Source organism: Chanos chanos, chromosome 3, assembly GCF_902362185.1.
Source record: "Chanos chanos chromosome 3, fChaCha1.1, whole genome shotgun sequence".
Taxonomy (NCBI): domain Eukaryota; kingdom Metazoa; phylum Chordata; class Actinopteri; order Gonorynchiformes; family Chanidae; genus Chanos; species Chanos chanos.
This window is the reverse complement of record NC_044497.1, coordinates 8,009,534-8,032,877: the sequence shown is the minus strand read 5'-3', so window position 1 is coordinate 8,032,877 and position 23,344 is coordinate 8,009,534. Positions and strand designations below refer to the sequence as shown.

The 23,344-nt window shown below is 40.8% G+C and overlaps 2 protein-coding genes across 2 annotated transcripts in view; one reads left to right on the top strand and one right to left on the bottom strand.

The window, feature by feature from the left end:
• LOC115806677 (trichohyalin-like) overlaps positions 1–15,807 on the bottom strand; it is a 102,593-nt gene extending 86,786 nt beyond the window's left edge. Inside the window, exons 1-6 of the mRNA XM_030767538.1 lie at positions 15,574–15,807; positions 14,964–15,113; positions 12,837–12,932; positions 6,941–6,979; positions 4,037–4,085; positions 59–180 (exon numbers count right to left, since the gene is read on the bottom strand). Of these exons, the coding sequence (XP_030623398.1) occupies positions 59–180; positions 4,037–4,085; positions 6,941–6,979; positions 12,837–12,932; positions 14,964–15,113; positions 15,574–15,807 (690 nt within the window). The remainder of the gene's footprint in view (positions 1–58; positions 181–4,036; positions 4,086–6,940; positions 6,980–12,836; positions 12,933–14,963; positions 15,114–15,573) is intronic.
• Positions 15,808–16,578: 771 nt separating this feature from the next.
• On the top strand, positions 16,579–22,155 carry pex2 (peroxisomal biogenesis factor 2). The gene is made up of 2 exons (XM_030769457.1): positions 16,579–16,625; positions 21,093–22,155. Exons 1-2 carry the CDS (start codon positions 16,622–16,624, stop codon positions 22,025–22,027), a joined length of 939 nt encoding a protein of 312 aa, XP_030625317.1. The 5' UTR covers positions 16,579–16,621; the 3' UTR covers positions 22,028–22,155.
• Positions 22,156–23,344: the final 1,189 nt, after the last annotated feature.

Here is a 23,344-nt window from a genome sequence, read left to right as displayed (position 1 = left end):
TTCAGCTCCACCTTAAGACTTGCTTCCATTTAATCAAGAGAGAAAAAGGACTACATACCTCATTTTTCCTCTGAGGACTCTTGAACAAAAGCGTCTTAATTTCCTCTTCTAGACTTTGAATAATCCTGTTCTTGGCCTTTAGTTGACTTCTCAGATCATCCACCTGAGCTCTCACTCTGTCTCTGAGCTCTGGGCTGGGAGGGAAAAAGCCATGAAGAATATAACCTTGAGCCTACATACCCTGCTGACCCTTAAAAAAAGAAAAGTGTTAAAACCAAAACAAAACCCTTAGATGTAAATGGGAGGTTAGGATAAGGCTAGGTTTACAAAAGGTTTGCATCATGTCCACGGTGCTTAAACCTCGCACTTAATCTTTAGTAAAAAATAAATCATTTGACAATTTCTATAAAAAGATATGGCAATGTTCATTCGTTTTATTGTATGATTCATAAAACACCACATAACTACCGCAGATAAACTGATGAAGCTTCTGGATGATGAAATTAGTCAAATAAATAAGTAAAAACACATGTGAACGCGCAACACAACACACACACACAAACACACACACACACACACAAAAATGTCTCAAAAGAGCCTCACATATTTTGTCTAAGAGATTCATACAAACCATTAGTTTGGCCCAGTGAAAGGCAGAGAAAATTGCTCCAGACACTATTCTGCTGCTAATGGTACCTCTGTGGCTTTGTTGGACTTGAGTAGTAATGGAGGACTAATGAGAAAGTCTTAATGAACCCCCCTTTGTACAATGGAGAGTTTGTATAGTTTTTGTTGTTTTTTTTTTTCCCCTTTCTCTCTTTTCTCCTCTGATCCCCTGGTGTGCTTCATAATTACTCTATGAGTGAGTGGTGCATTCTTTACCACCCAGATTTTGTACCGGCCTTTGTCTTCCTCGCTTCAAAAGCTGTATCACACTGTCAGCTGGGAGGCTGTGTTCAAGCACACAGCTAGAAGATTTTTCTAATGAGTTTCACAGACATATTCTGTACGACCGCGCGTCACCACAATAAAACGCAACCGCTCTCATATTATTCTCATAGTTGCATAAATATCGCAAAGAGCCACAACTGGATACTTTCTTATTGAGTTATAGCGATGTGTTTCGTGCTTTCTCTCCTCTGTAAAATGTGGTTACATATAACATACACACAGAGAGACAGAGAGATACAGAGAGAAAAAGAGAGAAGGAGAGATACAGAGAGAGATACAGAGAGAGACAGAGAGAGAGAGAGAGAGAGAGTTTGACAGTTCAGGAGAAAAGGCTGTGACCAGCGTGACATTCATCAGCAGAGCTGAAGAAAAGGGGGAGAGAGAAAAAAAAAAAAAAAAAAAAAGAAGAAGAAGAAGAAGAAGCTGAGTTTTGGCAGATTTTGGACAGGCGATCATCCAGGGCAGCACAGCGGCGGGGGCCTTGAAGTGACAGAGTCTTGGAGGGCGGCTAGCATCTGCTGCTCTCCGCTCACACTGAGAGAGCTTCCCCCCGAAACGCTCCGGCGCAGCACGAGAGACAAAACTTCTCTGACAGAAAAGGCAGTCAGACCCAGCTTCCTGACAAGAGGAGCGGAGCTCCTAGCGACAGCTGTCAAACGTCACACCATCAGTCGCTCCATTACTGATACCCTCAGCCAGATCCCATAAATATTGCCCCCTCATGTCGAGCTGAAAAACTAATCTGTCCCTTTTTATATCTGGATATGTAAATGGCAGCTTTGTACACACACAGAGAGAGAGAGAGAGAGAGAGAGAACAACACATCTTGACTTATCAGAAAAAGGTGGTAATAAACTGATGCGTCGAAAAACGGAAAGATGTAGGAGTGAAACACTTGGGGAAAGTAAAAAAAAAAAAAAAAAAAACGGTGTGTATCGTGGAAAAGAACAAAAAAAAGGATTAAAAAAAAAGCAAAAAAAAAAAAAAGCCCACCTGAGACATCACAAAGTACAAGTCAAATCTGAGGCATTGCTGTATGAAACGTCTGATCCAACATCTAAAGGCAAGACTAAACAAAGGACAGAGAGATATGAGCCACTCAAAGCCTTGCGCAAATTCCTCACCAGCTTAGTTTAAAAAAAAAAAAAAAAGAAAAAGTTTTCGCCTCGGCGTGGCCTAAATTATCCGAATTACCGAGGAGAGATTTGTCTGTGGCTTTACCAAGATTTTTTTTTTTTTTTTTTTTTTTCACCCCCCCCCAATGCAATTTTGCACCACTTTCGCGACAGGCTGATTTGTTTCAATTACTCGCAATTACTTGATATATTTGAGCGCTTTATTTAGGGCACATCACAAAATATCAGACGTCTGACATTCAAACATCCACGGCCAACTTGTGAAATGGAGGAGGAAAATGAAAGTGCGATGAATAGAGGAGAGAGCTTTTGAATGGTAACTAACTGCTGTCAATTTGAGACACATTTCCTCTCTGGGACATTTGGAGAAAGGCAGACTGTTCCGTAGCCAGATTGTTCCGGACTCTCCCATGCTGTGTAAAAGGCTCCTGTCTCCTGTCTTAGGGGCCCAGAACATTCTCTGCACAGCGACCTGACAGCCAGTCAATGCACGGCGGCCGAGGGAGGCGTGCAAATTGCTACTCTCAGACCCCCACACCCAGAAGGCATCCATTTAGTCCATCACTATAGCCGTTTGTGTTTGTGTGTGTGTGTGTGTGTTGTGTTGTGTGCGTGCGTGTGCACGCACGTTCATGTGCCAGCACATACCCCACACGACGCGCATTATACTTTGTAACACAGCACACCAGCGTGTCACAGTCCAAAACATCCCGCAAAGCAGTGTACCATATCATACAATGCAACATTACGCCACGTCGCACAACATGAAACCTAAACAACACGAGTGTCAAAGTCGAGACTTAAGCCAAGAGCTCTGCATCTACACCACATCAACAGCATCATCACGCACCATGACAACTCACACACACGTGGCCAGTTCACCACATATCAACTGAACAGCGCAGACACACACACACACACACACACACACTTACACACATGCACACACCACGTCAACACACGTGTCATCACGCCTGATGATAACAATATGACACGCTATTAATCAACCCTTAGGACACGCATGTGTTTTTCAAAGGCTCTTTACAAGGAAACAAATGAGAAGAACTCCTCATCTTCAGTTTTGGGTTTTTTTGTTTTGTTTTGAATTTGTTTTAAAATAATAAAATAAGTGCATTTATCGTTTATTTGTTTGTTCACTCGACTGTTTGTGTGGCTTTTCTTTAATCCCTGGAAAACCTTCCTCACATTTGTTCTAGTTACTGATAGGCTATATTTTCGTTTAGTTGTTTCTGTTTATTGGTTGTAACCTTTTTTTTTTTTTTTTTTGCTTTCCAAAAAAAAAAATTGGTCTGCTACCATGAACAAACATATCGCAATTATTATGGTGAACTTTCACATATGTTAAGTGTTAATGTGTTGTTATTTCATGTTGAAATACAATTTCACAACATTTATGTGTTATACCACGCCACTGTAAGTGCTGTAAAAAATGGCTTCCATACACTAAGATAAAATTAGAACCCTTAATAAATTACATCACGTCAGGTTGACGAATGGTACGACCTGTTATATTTAGCAACTAAGTGTCCTAATGATCATTCAGCATTCAGTGTTTGGGAGCAGAAAAAAAAAAAAAGCCCGTGCGCTTTGTTGGCTATAAAACTGCTTCTCAATTTTTCATACTGTCATTCTGGTCTATTAGCAAAGCCTAACGCAATTAGTTATGAATATGCAGTAATAACATGCAAATTGTTCCCTCCCAATTGCCCCGAGGCAGTGGTCTTTGCCTCTCCAAACCCAATTCTTTCTACATCATTACAGCAGCTTGGCGTAATTCATCAGAATAAAGGAAAAAAAAAAAAAAAAAGGAGAGAAAAAAAAACAAAAAAAACACACCTCTGCTTTATTGCGTGTGCCCGGCTGGGGTAACCACCACCAAACGCCGCGGTCTTGTGTCTGTTAACTGTTGTGTGAAAACAGTGGAGAGCCACCGTGCAGTCTCGGCGCCCTGCTACTCGGGGCACTTGTACGACGCGTCTCCCTTGGGTAATGTTAGACACTGCATTTGAGCCTGCCAGAACAATTAACCCTTGTGTTAATTAGAGGGAAATGTCAGGCGTGCAGATGGTACAAGCTGGCATCCAGCCATTTCGCCAACTGCTGCTGAAAAGAGCCCCCCCCCCCCGCTGCTGACAGCTGCTCACTCGTGTCCCAAATCAGCAGATGTCAAAATTTTCCAGCTGGGGAAGACTTGAGAGGCAGGGTGTTGTGTGTGTATTTGGAAGGGGGAGGGGGGGGGGGGGGGGGGTTCAGAAGGAGTGTGTGTGTGTGCTGTGTGCGTGTGGGTAGGTGTGGGAGGGAGAGTGGGTATTGTGTTAACTGTCAGTGCCAGCTATACTTTACGTCTACGGGACCTCTTGCTTTTGATCCAGAGCAAAAGCTGGAGGTAATACGGAATAGGAGCAACACTTAGAGCAACGCAGAACGCAGAAAAAGAAGCAAGAGGTGATCACAAGGAAAGAATAAACATATAAATAAAACGCGTCTGCTCCGTATTTAATCAGTATTTTCTATATAACACTGTATATCTGCTGTATTATTCAGAACCTATTTTTTTGTAAATTTTGTGCTGCTGTTTTCATTTTGTTGTTGTTGTTGTTGTTGTTGTTGCTTTTTTTTTTTTTAAAGAAAAAACTACACCCTTGAGATAATTCTAAACACTTTGATAACACTTTGAATTACTCGTTGCGCTCGTTTGCAAATGTCCATAAAAAAGGTTAATTATTCAAAATCTAGAGAGACAGAACAGTAAACGCTGAGGAAAAACCAGTGAAATACCAAAGGAGTATGCGAGTCTGTCTGAATGTTGTAGTTGATGTTAGATTTATGTAACTAATGAGCTGAAAACAGCTGTTGTGCAACATGTAACACGGATCTGGAATGCAAATATGGGCAGAGGGACAGCCTGAGCTGGAAGCCAGATGATTGGCTGAATTGCTAGTGACAGTGGGCTTGGCTACTCATGTCTGCACTCCGGCCACAGTGGTAGTATATTGATTTGTTTGCTTGCCTAATAAGAGAAGAAGACCAGAACCTGAAAAAGTCAATACAGAAAAAAACTTGCAACCCCCCCCCCCCCCCCCCCCCCCCCCCCCCCACACACACACACACACACACACAGACGAGGCACACTGCTGAAAGAGAAATTTGTCACATTCAGAGGGAAGAGCGTTTCTTACTGAAAACGGATATCAAATACTCAGTGTAAAGTTTAATTCTTGCTTTATGAGGAAGAGTTCGCATGAAAGAGAGAGGGGAAAAAGACAAGAGAGAGAGAAAGAGAGAGAGAGAGAGGAGAGAGACAGACAGACAGACAGATAGATTGGTAGATAGATAGATAGATAGATAGATAGATAGATAGATAGATAACCAGATAGACAGACAGACAGATAGATAGATAGATAGATAGATAGATAGATAGATAGATAGATAGATAGATAGATAGATAACCAGATAGACAGACAGATAGACAGATAGATAGATAAATAGATAGATAGACAGACAGGCAGACGGATTGGTAGATAGATAACCAGATAGACAAACAGACAGACAGACAGACAGACAGACAGATAGATAGATAGATAGATAGATAGATAGATAGATAGATAGATAGATAGATAGATAGATGTAATTATTAAGTCTTCTGAAATTAACTGATGTTTTGCTGCTGTTACTTTACACCACTCAAATAAAAATAATAATAATAATAATGCTGTTTTCTATAACTGAATAAGCTCGGTTGGGGATTATGAAAAGTGGAAAAAAAAAAGATGAAAAGTCACTAGAGGGGAAAAAAAGTCCACGCTGACATCAATAAATCACCATTTCTTATTCTGACTTACTTTACAGCAAGTGTGTATATAAATATATAAATAAAGTCATAGATAAACAAAGCTAATAGGAAAAAAAAGAGAGAGAGAGAGAAGAGAAGAGAAGAAGGAGTAAAAACTCCATCACCCACCACAGTGATGCTACCCCTAAGGAGAATTCCAATCTGTTCTTTTTAATGTTGATGCTCGTGGCAGAATTCTGCCTACATTTCATATTTAAATGATATGATGCCGGCGCTATTATTATTAGTATTATTGTTGTTTATTATTTTTCTCTGTAAGTGGCTTATCCGAGCACACTTCCTGAAGCCAGTTAAGAGTGAGAGCAGAACTACAGGACATGGGGAAGTGTGTGTGTGTGCTGGAGCCCCATTTTGGCAAAGCTCTCCCTGTGGCATTACACCTCCCTCTATGAACACATTTTCTCCCTAAGGACTGTCCTTGTCCCTCAGGTGAACTAGCGGCCGTTTATCCTCTTTTAAAGTACTACTACAGCTCGAGAGAAAGTGGCTTAAAATAAAATATATTTAAAAAGAAAAAAAAAAAAAAGAAAGAAAGAAGAAGGCTCTGAAGACTATCCATCAAAAAAAAAAAAAAAAAAAAAAAAAAAAGAAAGAAAAAGTTATGAGTAAGAGCTAAAATGCTGAACGGGGAGAACTTAAAGAGAAGTATGAATGGATAACGGTGAAGACTTTATGAGTTATAGGGAAAGGAGCTAAACATTGAAAAGAAAGGCAGGGAAAAAAAAAAAAAGTTTAATTTTACCGTCTTACCTTCCTCGGTATCAGCTTTAAACTATATGTAAAAATATCTGATTGTAGATAAACAATAAAAAGTATCATTTCAACGTGCATATTTCACCGTTTAGCTTGAAATCCTGACGCAAGCCTGTGTGATGACAGAAAAAGACGGATGTGATAAAGTTAACTGTGAAAACAAGTAATAAAGTTGTTTTAAAAGTGTTACTTACAGTTCAGAGTTATAGGCTGTGGGTCCAATGACTTTTTCCAAGGAGACTGTCCGAAGGTTGACCCCAGAAACCTGCCATAATAAACCATACACTTCTGTGAATAACAACTTCCTTTACCCTCATTCATATTCAAATTAGTACAATAATGAAGATGAGTGGTTGCGATCACCAGATTTGAGTGACCTCTTTATAACAAAGTCACGGACGAAAACTAAAAACAGCAAAACAGAAGAATTAAAAGAGATATTTCATGAAATATAATTAGGATCATACCATTTTGCTATGCAACTTTTTTTTTTCTCTCTCTCTCTCTCTCTCTCTCTCTCTCAGGGACTTAATCAAAAACTTTGACGCAACCACTGACATGCAAGCACAATCCGGCCTTTAATAAAGCCTTCAGAGACGGCAACCTCATCTCGTCCCCTTTATCGAAATCCGGAGTGTGCTCCAAGCCTTTGATTTGTGGTTTACTCTGGGTTCACTTCTTAATTTAATTTTTGACCACCCGCCCGATGTTCCCCTCAGCTTACTCTCTCACATTTTTAAGGCTGGGAGCGAAAAAAAAAGTACATATAGACGTCTGAGGAAAATGGATATCAATGTTTAACCAACACAAAAATTTAGCCAGCTATTGGACATTGATCTTTACATCTTTAATCCTCAACTCGGAAAAAAAACCCCCACAGATAAATAAATAAATAAATAAATAAATAAAACTAGTTTAGGTCCCCACTGTAATCCTTTGTTCATTGTTCCAGCAGCATATAGTTTTTTTCAGTAGTACATTGCTATTAGCCTACATCGTGTCTCATGTTTACAACTATATTTGCTGTTTGGTAATTGGATATTCTACAGAAGTAGGGTCTAAAAATATGTGTGAACGCACACTCAGATACCTGAATACCATGGCGTTAAACAAAGTGCGAGAAGAACTTTTTTTTTATTTTTTTTATCTAAAATCGCCAAATAACAGTAATTCATCGATACTCGTCTACATCCGTAAGATCCCCATCCCTCCTTCAGCCTCCGCGGCCCTTGCGCCTTGTCGTCTTAAGAGAGTTGGGAGTTTGACACGAGCCATGTTGGTGAAATATGGGGACGTGTGCATTTCAAGGGTGCCGTGACAGGGGTCACTCTGGAGAAAGGAAATCAATGTGGATGTTAATTACTCACAGGTCAAGTCCCGCCACTATCAGGGCCCATTTTTCTCCCTGACCTGTTTTGGCTGCTCTTTCAGCAAAGTGCTCGACTTTCCATGCAACAGTGGTCCACTCCGGCTTCTCGCTCAGCTCATATCAACCGAGGGAGCCGAAGCCACATAAAAACCTCTCCGATCAAGAGCATTAGGGAGCCGAGGTGGACTTGTACCGGGGTACAATTGGAGGAGATAGGGTAGTGGAAGCATCCATTAAAGGAAGCATAATATTTTATGCATGATCCTGAGATAAGGGCTCTCTTTGCTATTATTTTGCTCTAATGGTTGACTGCTTTCGGGTCATTTCAGACTTCTATGACACAGAGCACTGCTGGAAAAGGAAAAATACCAGAAGGCAAATAGCCTCACCAATACCGCTACGGCCAATTCATTTGAAGGAAAATATAATTTGCAGACAGACAATCAATGTATTTCAGCCATTTATATATATATATATATATATATATATATATATATATATATATATACACACACAGAAGAAGTTATGTCAAGTATGTCATATTTTCATATTTTGGACAAACCAAAATAAACATGTCAAATTTGCCAAACTCCCATTCTTAGTTAGATTATATTTCTTTAGTTCTGAAGTCACAAGAGATGAAAAAAAAAAAAAAAACATGGGGCAAAATGATCTTGTCTTGTGTATATATGTTAGTATCTGTTGTGTGTGTGCATGAGAGAGAGAGAGAGAGAGAGAGAGAGAGAGAGAAAGAGAGAGCGAGAGAGAGAGGGAGGGAGAGAGAGAGACACACACACACACACACACAGAAAGAGGCTAATTAACCGAAGTGACTGAGTTGTCGGAGAGCGGCTCATTGAGGGCTCACAGTTGATATTACGGTTTGAAGGAGCGGCCTCCCCAGCATGCATTGAGGGGAATTAAAGCGCGCGGGAGAAACAATGAAAGCAGACATGGTGAAGGAGCCATGCAACGCTTGCTTTAAAGGACTAAACGGAAGGGTGATCAGCAGCCTTCCCAGTCTCCCATTATGTTCTACATCTCTGACAGAGAAGCTAGCCAGCCACTGTAGAGAGACAATAACAGAAATTAAATTCCATACAATCTCTTCCTTTGAACCCCAAGGTAAATTGCTCTGTATTCCAATACCTCTTCCAGTTGATGTATTGGATCTGCTGTTCATAAATGGGTTTTTCTATTGCATTTAACAGTGTAATTTGATTAAAAAATGGACTTATAAAAAGCCTTTCTTTAGCTGTATTGTTCTCGCTTGGCTTTACTTTAATCTCACGACAAACACCGCCAGCCAGAACACTGTGAGGGGAACGGCCATCTTACAAATACACACGACACATAAACACGTCTATCATTGCTATAACTGAAATATCTAGAAGGTTCCGCAGTTACATCTATGCCTCCTCACATTGTCCAAATCTGACAGTAACATGGAAGAATCTGAAAGATTTAGGGGTTTTTTTGTTTGTTTGTTTGTTTCTCTCATTCTTTCTTTCTTTGCACTCACACATAATCTAATTACCACAAGCAAAAGCTACGTCGTGAAAAGCAGGCATTGACAACCAAAGAGAGGAGACTCCAGCTACTGTTCATCAATACAGTAGAGACTCAAGCTACTGTTCATCACAATCACTTCAAATCCAGTACACAACGTTATCTACTTCTCTCTCTCCTCGTTTCCAACGCTCTATTTTTATATCGAGCCAAGAGCTCACACGCTTCATCAGTCCTGTAAAATAGAGTCGAGGTCTCTAAGCATACTTTTAATGCAAAAACACAGTAGTGTGAAATAAAGGTTTGTACACAGTGTCTAAGCGCTGACCAAATCCATCAAAAGAGGCAATTTCCTAAGTACATAAACATGTTTGGGGTTTTTTTTCTCCCCTGGTCTGTGACAAAAATAACCTAAGATAAAGATGGAACACAAATGAACATATTCGACTGTTCAGATAAATCAGAAAAGGGACAATATTAATAACAGGAATAAAAAAACATTAGCTGATTAAGAATGTATGAAAAAAGTGGTTATAATTTACTAGTAGCTGAGAGTGTCCTGAATAAGGTCCGATAGGTGATCACTCAATACAGCTCTCAGCTTTTATGAAAAGCCATGCAATTTATGGTAATGAGCTTTTTGAAGGTTATGACCACAGTAAACTAATTTGTTAGAGGAATGGCCAAAGCTGGCACAAACACTAGCCAATCATTAAAGCTAGTGAAAAAAAAAAAAAAACACTATTAAAGTAATGGTCAACTCAACTGCCCTACAAAACAGAAGAAAAAAAAAAATTCTGAGGTTGTACTGATGTATTACAGGAGGGGAAAACACAGATGTTGCATCACTCAAATTACTTTTCTGAGGAATTTTGAACATTAATGCTACTGAAATGAGGGTGAAATCTAACACAGTGTAGGAGCAAGCGGCATGGCCTGGTTCTTTGTTCATTTGAAAGAGGGAGATAGAGAGGGGAAAAGGGGGGGGGTTAAATAAATAAATAAATAAATAAATAAATGCCCTTTCTGCCTAGCTGAAAATGGACCATCAAGGTTACACATCGACATCTTAGATGAATTCATGAATCTAGGTCACAGGTCTTTCCAATAACACAGGTTTCTTTTTGCCCTCTTCTGTCTAAAAAACAGTGGGGATTTTACATAACAGATCCCATTCGGGGTTCTAATCACACTAAAGACACGAATGAGGGAGGAGAACAACTCCGCTTACCAAATATGGAAACTCAGAAAGATATGAACCAATCAGAGGAAAGGTTGGAAAATAAAAACCTCATGAAGATAAAAGCAAAAAGCATACAATTAAAACTACTACTATGACTATGACTATTACTACGAATATTACTAAGAAGAAGAAGAAGAAGAAGAAGAAGAAGAAGAATCTCCCTTTATAAGAGGCTGACAGTCATTCTCTATCATGTTTGATTTAGTCAGGTTTCCCGTATTGTGACTTTATTCCACCTCATCATCTAATGTATTTACGCTTTAACCTACACTATCTGACTAACTAAACTATATATGACATAAATCTTATAACTTATGATTTGAAGTGCTGAAAAAGAGAAAATGCACTGTATTTATATTTCAGATTTAATGTCTCCACAGCAGATTTAATGTTCTCTCTTGTAGTTTTATTTCTTTAAACTAACATGCTACTATAAGAGCAAACTGCTCTAATGCCTTGTATGTGCTATTTGAGATACAGTAGACCTCTACCTCACCAGTCTGCTCTGATATATTAACAAAGGTTTACAAGGGCATACAACTACATATGTAAGTTTGCCCTTATTGCTGACCTTACAATGCACTTAGTATCTCGTACTTGAATAATGCTGTCTCTGCTTCTACGAGCAATTTATTCTAACTAACGACTGTCAAGCACTCATAAATCAGCATTAGATGCCTCTTGCAGTCAGCTGGTGACTTTTACTAAACACAGATAGAGACCGCAGGCTGAAACCTAACCTTGTATTGGCACCTCTATTGATTTTAATTAGTCTAATTAGTTCATTATTTCAAAAATCAAACAGAGCATTTATAACGGGAGCTCTCCTCCAACGACATAGGATCAGAGACCTAATATGGTAATGAGGCTGATCAATTATCACTCAAAAGGAAGTCATTAACAACGGTGTTAGCACAGCTTCCCATCATGACCTTGTAACCCCTCCCACACACCTACTCATCACTCCTACCTATGCCTGGAACCCACTATAGCCACAGGGAACCCAGGGAGAGGATTCCGGTTTAGAGCAGCCCAGGCTAGCTCTCTGCTCAGTGGCCACATTCATGCATCCACATTTCCATTCTGAGCTGTTTCCGCTGGTTCTTCCACCCTGGTGTTTACCGTCAAGCTCTGTAGTTTGTCAAAAGACAAAAGGTTGTCTCCCCCCCCCACCCCCCTTCCCCCACCACAGAGGCACCACGCGGGGATACTGGTTTGGCACGGGCGGGTAAATGCCCCGCGGGCCCTGGCATGAGAAAGGCGTAGGGGCACACCAGAGTGCCGTCAGCGACAGCGCTGACGAGACGCGGCGCTAGGCATGGCGCTGGCCCCTCCTGCGCAAAACTATGGCTGGCCGGCCAGGAATAATAAACAATCCTTATAGTTCAGCTGTACTTGCTGGAGAAGGTTTACATTTGGCTAGAGCCCAGTGGCCTGGACATCAATCGACATGTCAATACAAGAGCCTTTGCTAACAGAGTCCTACCATGTTCTTCATTATAACCGGGGCTGATAGACACGGAACGAAAAGGGGTGCTACGCTGATCAAAGAAAGCAATACAGACAGGACAGGTTATGAGTGGAGATGGGGGAAGGGGGGGTTCAAGGTGTTTCCAGGAGGGGTCTGCTTTGCCCAGTTGGAGGGCTCTGGTGAGCCCACGAGGTCAAGTGGAGCCCACTGAGTTGCATCAGCGTGGCGAGGTGGAAATGAGCCCCCACATCGGCTCGCCGGATCAAAGCGCAGCCGCTGATCCCTCGTGCCCAAAGGCCACGAGTCAAGGTGAAGCTGGAATTAAAATCCTGAGCTCAAGGGCGGAAAATGAGTTCTGAAAAATGAATAAGGGACCGTCCCGTGACTTTAGGGAGGAAAAGCGAAAGAGGCGGCGGATTTGGGGAGGTGGGGGCAATCTGGTTGGGGGGGGGGGGGGGGGGGGGGGGGGTTAAGAACAGAGGAGCACGACTCACGTCCAGTCCGTGAGCGAGGTGAGCCCGTCGGATGACTTGCGTGAGGGTGCCCACGTCCGACTTCAGCTCCTGAATCTCCGTTAGTAGGCTGGCTGAGTCTTCCTCCAGGCTCTTCCTGTGATGATCCAAATCCTGTCAAAATCACATCGTAAACTTTCATCCCCCTGCCGCCACAAATTCAATATTTCTAAACCACGATTTCAACTTGCACTATGATCCTGGACTGCACCAATCACACGCCACACACACACGAGGAAAAAATCTTCAGCCCCTCATTAGGAGATCACTAGGACATGAATTCTGTTATTCAGTACAGTTGTTAAAATACCATGGTACCGCCTGTGTAATTTCGCAAACATGTTCCACAGTACTTCTCCTGATTAATTTAAAAACTAGAAACAGCTTTGAGGTTAAACTTTACAATTCTGAGTCAGTACCAGTTTGAGTAAATGCCTGAAGCCAATTGTAGGTGTAAACTGATGATACTAACTCAAGCATTATTGCACGGTCCAGGCGATTCCTTTAAAACAATTACACACTAAACCAAATGGGATAAGTGAATTTGGGCACGATGCATACATTCACTTTTTCATATTACAGGGTGAAATGCATTCTTTACATTCTGAGACATACATAAGTAGCTTTTAATGTTTAAATCCACTCAATTGCCAACTGTGTACATTACAACACAGTTACTATAGTTAAGGGAATATAGCATTGTTTATCACCAACGCAGTTGAAAAGCAATCCTTAGTCCAATCTATTCTGCTGATCACAGACCATGGCCCCAACAAATTCTATCTACAAAACCTATATTAAGATCAAATTCACAAGGTAATGATGAACTTCAGGGTAAAAAGAACAATGTCCAGGGACTGGAATTGTTAAGTGGTTGTTTATGCATAAATAGTTTAAACTTTTTTGCTGTAATTCAAAAGGGGGAGAAACTAGTATGTTGTCCATTCTTTGTGTTAGTACCAGCTACTAAAAAATTCAGCAGTTATTGACATTTCTTTAAATGTTTATTTTAAAACATTGAAAATTTCTGTGATGCCTTTGGTCAAAAACAAACACAAACAGATTTTCACAAAATATCTCATCTCTCAGCCATAACTACAGGTATCTTGCTAAGTGAGTCAATTCTATCCCCATCTGTATAGAAAACAACTTTGAACCTGGTTAAGTTCAGCAGCATCAATACGAATGCAGAGGTAAATAATTTAAGAAGGATATTAATAAATTATTAAAATATCCATCAGCAGTGTACATGCTAAATAGCATCCACTACATGTCGAAAAAGATAATGTGAATATTCACGACATTATCCATATTATTGTCATGACCATTTTTTTTTATCTCACAGTAAGTTGAAGATATATGTTTTGGCATATGATTCTAATCAGAGGTGTTGTATAGCCTGCATCTACATGAGGCAAAAAAAAACGTCTTTAGGTTCAACAAATAAAGATAATTTAAAGGTGTACAATACCATGGATTTCTAAGGGAAAAACAAAAAAGATACCTGTGCCCATTTCATAAGAATCATTTATGACAGAAGACAGTGGGCTAATAGTGGCTCTAAAGACGTCAATATTCCTTTAAAGGCATGAAAGCTTGCAGTAATTGCACTATTTGAATGTTGAAAGGTCACTGGAGTGTCAGAGCGATTATCTTTATGAAAACCGGGGCCTTGAAGAAACGACCAATGTATACATTTTCACATCAGCCATCTAAACAGAAAAGGGCAAGTATAGTGTGCAAGCCCTGAACAATGTACATAGCTGTCAGTAGCTCTGCATGGAAATTGGTAAACATACTGTCAAAATGAGCTACTGAGAGACCGAAGAATTGTTCAAGCTCTTTACATGATGAGGGTTCATAGGCAGACAATATCCGCTTATTCTCCTCCAATCAAGATTAGGTGTGAATTAGGTACATCATGAGCCATGAATAAGTAACAGTCTTTATCTATCTGAGTCATCCTTTGTGTGTCTAACAACTATGCAAAACACTATAAGGTCTCCATAGTGTTCAATTCCTAAACCCTCTTTCTCTGCTGGTTTTCTTTCAGAAAGAGAGTTAAACTGAACAGAAAACGCAGTAACGAGTGGAGTGACCAGACTGACAATGAGATTCATGTCAATGAACAATGAAGACTCTTACACTGATGATTTTGTCAGCTGTCCGTAATTTCTCCTCCAGGCTTACTACCCTCTGATTTGCTTCTTTCTCCAGATCTTCCACTGTCTGCACCAGTACTTGGTTTTGATCGCTCATGTCATTCACATAGGAGTGCAGAATCCGGATCTTCATCTGAAAGTGGATATAAAGAATACTGGTATGGTTTTAGCATGCACACACCGCACATCAGAATGCAGAATGGCTTCGGCTGGTGTCTGAGCATCTAAAAATATGCTGAAGCAGGATCAAACGTTTTGTCTTGTGTTTGAAATTACAAGTGAGGACTCAGGGGGGAATAAGCTGAAAGTAACTTTGGAATGGGTAAATGACAAAAAGGAAGAAGAGTCAAAGCTGCCTGTGTCGTAGCATGGCAAATTCTAAGTCGTGATGGACTCTTGGGTCAGTTAAAAAAATGGGATTTGAACAAGGTTGAAGATTAAAAAAGATGGAACCAAATGAAGAGAAGCTCATAGGTTAATTTCACAATGGCTGGTAGGCCTATCACATCTCCACCGTATTTTACTAAAGAACTGCAATATTATCACTCAAAATCGTAAAACAAACTCTTCCATCACTTGACGTTAAAACCTACCCGTAGCATTTCCGTCAGTGAACCACACTGTGTTTCATACTCGACGCGTCTCAACTTTTCCTCATACACACGTTTAAACTCTTCCAATAGAGGTTTCACATTCTTAGTAACAGAAAATTTGTCCTTTGCTTTAACCCCAGAGGCTGAATAGATGTGTTTAGTTTGGTCACTTTTTGACTCAAACCGACTCAGGTCTCCGTTTGTCTCTGATGGATTTTTCATATTAATATCCATGGCGCATTCACGATATTCTGAAACAGTAGACATGTTAAAACGAACGTCTGTCTTGTTTAAAAGGACCATACAGCAACATTCAACATCGCGAGAGGATCGATTTGACTGCCGCCCTTGTATATTTCCCGGTTGTCACTAAATTACCCAGTAACATTCCTTACTGTATGTAACCGTGTACCATAGCAGCACAGATCTCAGATTGCCTGCAGACTGTGATTCTGAGATCTGACAAGGTGCATGTTCGTGGTGCCTCAGACAGTCTTGCTAATGTTTCAAATCAGCTCTCAGGTTCTTAGAACGATGGCAAAATATTCTGACCCATTTACGAAATTCTGACCCGAATTTTTACGAAACCATTACTTGTAGTAAAATGCCTCTCTCAATATGTCAACTGCTTACACTCGCATGTTTATCGTTGCTACACGACACCGTATCCAGACGGCGTTGGAGGGAAGCTTGCTAACTGTCAAAACCCGCCTACTGTGAAAATCGGATTGGATAGGAGCGATTTTCTTCGCTGTTGATTGGTTAAAATACCCAGGAAACTTCACTGGAGGGTTGGGTTGAGATTTAGTAAACAATCGACTTGCTCCTCCTCAGCGGCAACAGTCTCACCCGTTGAAAGTTTCGTGTTTGCCTCCTTTGAATCAGATGATTAGCGCTGCAGGATATGATTGGATCTCCGAGATTATTAGCTCAAAGAAAATTCATTTTGTGATTGGTTTATCTGTTTGTAAGGCGTGGTTAATGTTTGTACTCCCCGGAAATGGCAGCTATTCTTCAACCAATGTAACGTCCTGTCACCTTTATAACTATGGGTAAATATTTGTCATTTCTCCGTCGATTAGAGATAAATACAATTAAACGTTGTCTCTCTGTTTTCTTAACACAAACGTTGTAAATTATTTCTGTTCAGCTCATTTCAGTGTTTCTGTAACGATGGTAGGATGTGACCTATGCATATCGTTTGCACGAACGAATACAAGTGCTTATTCGAATACAGTGCAAGATACATATGATATTGTGCGGACACTCGCTGAAAACTATCGATTTTAGTACCATTGTATTGGTTCTGATTTTTTTTAATAGACCCCGAGTAGTATAAACGGCCATTAGTGTCGATTTCGCCCTTTTGTCCGTAAACAGTTTTCTGATGCAGGTGCAAATCGTTCCTGTGTTACTCAGTTCTTTGGCCTTGTTGTGAATTTCGGGACCTTTTTCAGACAATGACTGTTTATCGATATGCAGAATTGGGAACAAGGGGTGTATGTTTCTTGTTTGTTTGTTTTGTTTTTTAAACTGAGGTTCGAACAGCTGATAACTTTCGATTCGACTGGTCTCTGACACAGGCCCATAGGAACACTTAACATAATGAATGGATTTTAAAGAATCTGTGAAGTCAGGCTGCAGAATGATCTCAGACTAGGTTAAAAGGTTGTGTATAGATTTCTCCAAAAGCAGTGTTTAAAGGGATTGAGGTTGATTTGAAAGCCAAATTGGAGAGTGCTCTACTCAGTAATGTGACATATGTGTTGTTAAATACTCCCTGTGTTACAGTTCTTTGTTTGGGTCAATATGGGGGGGTGGGGGTGGGGCCTACCTGATTTTTGACACAGTATTTTGCTGATGTAGCTTTAATGTGAGGGATCATCTTTGAATGCAGTTCACTGGGAATTAAGCCTGCCTTTCAAAATGGAAAAACATATTGGATTTTTTTTTTTTTAAGTGTCAGCTCATGTACAGACAGCGTGCTGAGAACAAGATGACATGACACCGGTCGGTATTTTCTGCCACTTCAATAAGAACATAGGATAGTCACAAATAGTGCTGACAGAGCTATTATTTGGCAAAATAATCAGTGTGATTTTAAGGGAGACTACAATTTAGGCTTATTTCTCTTTTTTAATGACATCAAGTAAATAGCTAATAAAAGGTTCCTTTTTTTCCCCTCTCAGAACTGTAGAATGTGCATCCTTTTTATTCGTGTAAAGTGAGGCCTCAATGCACAATCATAAAATACAGGTTCACAGTTTACTTAGTTATTAACTGCTCTTCCCAGTCATTCCAGTTCCGCTGGCTCAGCTTCTAAATGTTTCATGACTTTTTAAGTTGTTTTGCTCCAAACCTCCATACTTATTACTTGTACAGGCTTTGCATCTTCCACCTTCATACGCACAAAATCAATTAATTCTTTTAAATAATGTAAGATCTGCACCAGCTAGATTAAGCACAGCACAACTCTTTGTGTCAGACTCACTTTAAAATGTTTCACAGACATTATGTTTGCTCATTCTTCAGCTCTTAGAATTCTTTGGTGATTAGGGAAATAGGTTTTGCCCTGATAAAGCATTAGAGTGTGATGGCAAAATCCTTGGACCTCACTCCAAGCCCCCCCCCCCCAAAATGCATTTGCAGACATTTATTTTTTATGATTCAGACTCCTAACAATTAGTATTAGTGTGGTCACTGAGTAGCTAAATTTAACATCACGGTAATTGCAGGAGGACCCTTAAAGTACCAAAAACTGACATTCCCATTGATTTTCATTCTGGAAATGGATATTCCACTTAAAAGAAGAAGAAAAAAACGTAGCCTAAAGAGAACTAAAAAGTGTATGTTTTTACCACAAAGGACCTAATTGATCTATGTACTACAAAGATTGGGACTACAGGCATTTGTATGACATAGCCTACAAAACCACAGTTAATATCATAGGATTAAGGCTGAGAGTGGATTTGAATTTCACCTCGAACGCCAGCTCATCTTCGCGGGATCATGCAGAGTGAAAATAGAGCCTGTTTTATTTTTCACATCACGTTAAACAAATGAGTCGTCACATACGCGGTTGTGACGACTCTTCTCTGCGCCCTACCATTTCCGTGCGCATTTAAATAGACCTATGAAATGTTCAGATAAGCATGATTGATATCTGTGAGGGAGAAAAAAAAAAAAAAAACGGCCTACAACAGATATCTTCACAGCACTAAAGATCCCACCCCCCACCCCCCCATCCTTCCCAAATGAGCAAGAGCTAGCAGCGTGGCTAAAGCCAAGGTTGAGAAAGCACAGTCCCCTGAAACTCTCTAAGATTCCAAATCGTCTGCATGCCGTAGGAATTCCCTTCCCTGGTAGTCTGTAATGTTTGGCCCAAGGTCGTGCGGTTACGGTACTTATCAGTTGGAGAATACGGGGCTGCGAGCTGCCTCTGGAGGAGCCTGTGCTTTATGCGCTGTGCCGTTGTCTGTCATTTGTCATTTAATGCCGGCTGTCAAGGCCTTGCCTTGTCGAGTATAACCTAATATGTCTGTTCCTCGTCCATTTTGCGGTCTAGAGATGGTATCCATTTGCTCAATATTCAGTGTTTTTTGCCGGCAATTTATTTGTCACAGCAGTGTCAGATTTGCATTGAAACTGATGTGGTTCGCGTACGTACACCTGATAGTAGAGCCACGCTTACAATTCTTCATGAATCTCTTCAAAATATTTAGTAAATGATGCTTTGCCTTAATTTCCTCTGAATCATCTTTAATAGTCTGTCTCTAAAACAACAATAGCATAGGCAAGTAAAATGAGATTTTTCTGTAGGGTAACAGAGTTAACATTCATTGTATCCCTGTTTGCATATATCGATGATTGTGATCATAATCAATAAGTAAATTCAGTAATATATTCTGCAGTTTTATAATTTACACCAACCTTGCAGTAGGAATATAATGATGATATTTTCATGTAAATACAGGAGTATTAAGACTCTGTAAACAAAGGGAGACTGAAAGCATATTATTTGAACTGCTAAACTGCGCCTATAAGTCAGTCACAATTGTCATTGACAATGCGTTCGTTCCTGTCCACCCTGTACAGTGTGTGGTCAGCCTCTGTTGTCAGGCGCAATCTCTCAGCAAGGACATTTTCGACGTTGATCCATAAGAGAATTACAGTGTGTGTGTGTGTGTGAATTACAGACGCTCTATATGTAGTGCTGCCCCTTTGATTACAGTAGCAGTAAACACATCCATTGATTAGCAAGTTTTGACAATTACATAAGAAGCATAGATTTCCAGTTCTCTGGTGAAAGCCGTGTAAATTCAAATGCTTAATTTTTATAGGCATTCCACATTGACAGACGCGTCTAGTTGTTATATATTTGGCAAGTACTGTGAGTCTGAAGGAACATGTCAATAGTAATACTGGTATTGATAGCGGCCCTGTAGGAGATGTTACTTGCCCCAGCTAACATCTGTGTGATCCTCTAAATCATAATTATATTAATATTGACAGGCCCTTGACAATAGTCACATTACTATTGATAGGTCGCTGTCGATAATATGTTCTCAGATAAAACATATTCATTCATAACTTGTAAACTGCTCAATAAAAGCCTTTGAAAAGACACCCAGACCTCTGGATCCCTGGAGTTGGCCGCCACTGTATAATTGGTCTCACCTGGCCGAGTGGCGCTATACAATGTCAGATTATCCAGAGGACAAGAGCCACTGAATAGGCCTGGACCCTGTAGGCTGTCACAAATATAAAACAGCCCACCTGCTTAAGGTTCAAGGCTGAGTTTACAGTGTGTTAAAAGATGTAGGTTTCTGCACTGCTGTAAGGATTATCTCTATATAAAGCATCTTCATATTTGTATAATTTACACCCCCCCCCCCCCCGCCACCCGGTCTGTTTCATTTTTATTCACCCCCCTTTTCTCACTTTTATGCATACACCGTAAAGCATGAATTAGCTCTTCATTTACTTCCAGAATATTATATCCTATAGTATTCACTTCTTCAATGGTTTACTTAAAAGCCCTTTATTTATTTCTTTATTTATTTTTTAATTTGGAGATATTTTCATGATTTTATAAGCCAATTTTATTTTAGAGACTGTCTGAATCTGGTCCAGTGACACACAAAGGCCTAAGAGTGGTCACCACTGGCGCTAGCTCTCTTTTCTTAACCATCGCACTTAAAGAGATAAACTCGTTCCGATACAAACGTAGCCCGTGAAAAATTGCCAAACGTCACAGTTTTTAGATCCCATATAAAAGCCGTCAAAGTAAAGTAGTTCCACATGGCGAATGTTTACTGCCTTGCCAAGCTGGTGCTGTTTGGATAATCTCCTGTGATGTGATTTGTCCACACACTGAATCTCCAGAGGGAACAGTATAAGGGCTCCTGTGCCTTGGCCCTGCACAGCTAAAAAAAGGAATTTAGGATGGGTTTTACATGTGAAAAGTGATTTCAACTGAAATGCAAAAATGCATAACCATTTGCTTCTTCTGCTTGTAGCTGGTGCTGGAGGTGACAAGTCTTTCACGGAGGCCAGCTCTAGCTCTTTATCTCCGGTTCTGAGAATCAGTCAGCTGGATGCTTTTGAACTCGATGCCGCGCTGGAACAGCTTGTTTGGTCACAGTTCTCGCAGTGTTTCCAGCACTTCAAGCCAGGACTGTTAACCCCCTTCGAACCTGAACTGAGAGCTCTCCTTCGGCTCCTCCTGTGGAGGTTCACCGTCTACTCCCATAGTGCCACGGTGGGCCAGTCACTCCTTAACCTCCGCTACAAGAATGACCAGACGCAGGGCCTCAGGTACAGACCCATGAACCGTAGTCAGAGGCTGTGGTATGTTCTCTTCACCGCCGGAGAAAAGTGGCTGAGAGAACGTTCTCACTCTCTGTTTCTCAACCACCCCGCTGAGTCCAACATCCACAAAGCTCGCAAAGCGTTGGCCTACGTAGGAGGTCTTGCCAAGGTAGCCAGTCTGCTCAATTTCCTCCTCTTCCTCCAGAGGGGAACCTACCCCTTGCTAACGGAACGGCTGCTGGGAATCCAAGCAGTCTTCAACAAGCCGCAGGGGCTCCGTGACATCAACTTTCACTACGTGAACCGGGAACTGCTGTGGCACGGCTTTGCCGAGTTCCTCATTTTCCTGCTGCCGCTGGTAAACGTACAGAAACTCAAGGCCAGCATGTGCGCTGTTTTTTCACCATTGCAGAAGGGCGAAGAGAATTCGGCAGAGATGAGCCGTACCGAGTGCGGCCTCTGTGGAGAATGGCCCATAATGCCGCACTCCATCGGCTGCAGTCACGTTTTCTGCTACTACTGCATCAAAAGCCACACTATAGCCGATATGTACTTCAGCTGCCCTAAGTGTGGGAAGGAGGTGAGCTCAGTGGAGCCGGTTAAACTCCAGATCGAAATGAACGAACTTCAGCAAGCCGAATGAAAGATCTAGTCCTATCTGTGCCTCACAACAGACAATGCTGCATTTTGTAATATGGCATTTAGCGCAAAAAGAAATTCATCAGCATTGAAAGTATGTGCATCTTTGAATTGAAAGCATTTGTTGCCATGAAAAATGCAACATTTTTTTTTCTACAAAGACTGAAACAGAGACACATTTAATTTTGTTAAATTCCCAATAAAAATTATTTGTTTCTCCATGATTTCTGTTTCCTCATTAAAATTTCATGGGAACTGAGCATTAGAGGTCCACTTTTCTGCATTCTTGGTTAGAGTGAGCAGATGAATAAACATCGTATCATCGGAGGTGCCCCCCCCCCCCCAACACCTCTCCCCATCCCCCTCCGCTCAACTCCCTCCACGATCCAATTCTCCTCATCCCCTATGAAGTGAGAAATTTGCACAAGATCAAGGAGAGGCGTGATAGGATGGAGGGGGGGGGGTGGGGGGAGGAGCTGCAGATTGACAGACATCCCCATCCTTAATCTCCTTGGCCTCTTCTTAAGACGCCAGTAAACTGTAACAAACCCGGGTAGGACCATGCAACTTTCAGGCATATTATGCGCTAATCCTAATAATGGCTGTAAAGATGGTTATTTATTCTGGCGTTAACCTTCTCCAATGAGCCATGCCTGAGGCAAAATGCACCCAAGTGGGCTTAGGCCTACTGGAAAGTTCCACCTTTTTTTTTTTTTTTTTTCCTTTTTTTATTTGATCACACGGCTTTAATTGCTGATTGCGGAGGCAATCAATCACAACTCCAGGCATGATGGGCTTTGTGGCTTGTTGGTTTTTCTGCTTCTTTGTACATGCGGTCTGTTGAAATTTCTTTTGACACTGAGAATTTACTCTTTGGAAATGCTTGAGAGTGCTGATTGGTCCTTGTGTGATTTCACAGATGTTTGTTTTTTTTTGGGGGGGGGTGGTTCAGTGGCCAAATATTCCAGACTAGAACAGGACATCTCACACTAAATTTTAGGGAATGTATATGTGTTCTTTTGTGTGTGTGTGTGCGTGTGTGTGTAGACAAGATTCTAAAATGTTGTAATATGAATATGTCAGAGATTAAGCTTTTCCTTTGATTCTAATTATCCTATGGAGAATGCCATTCATCACTGCCCTATAGTTGTCCTCCAGTGACACGTAAATATATACTCAATGTACAGCATATGGTGTTTTTTTGTTTTTTGGGTTTTTTCTTTCCCAGAGATCAGATCTTAAAGATTAATATCTGTCATCATACGAGGTTCATTTTCATAGTGAACGTTGCAATGAGAAAAACTGCGTTCAAAGATTACAG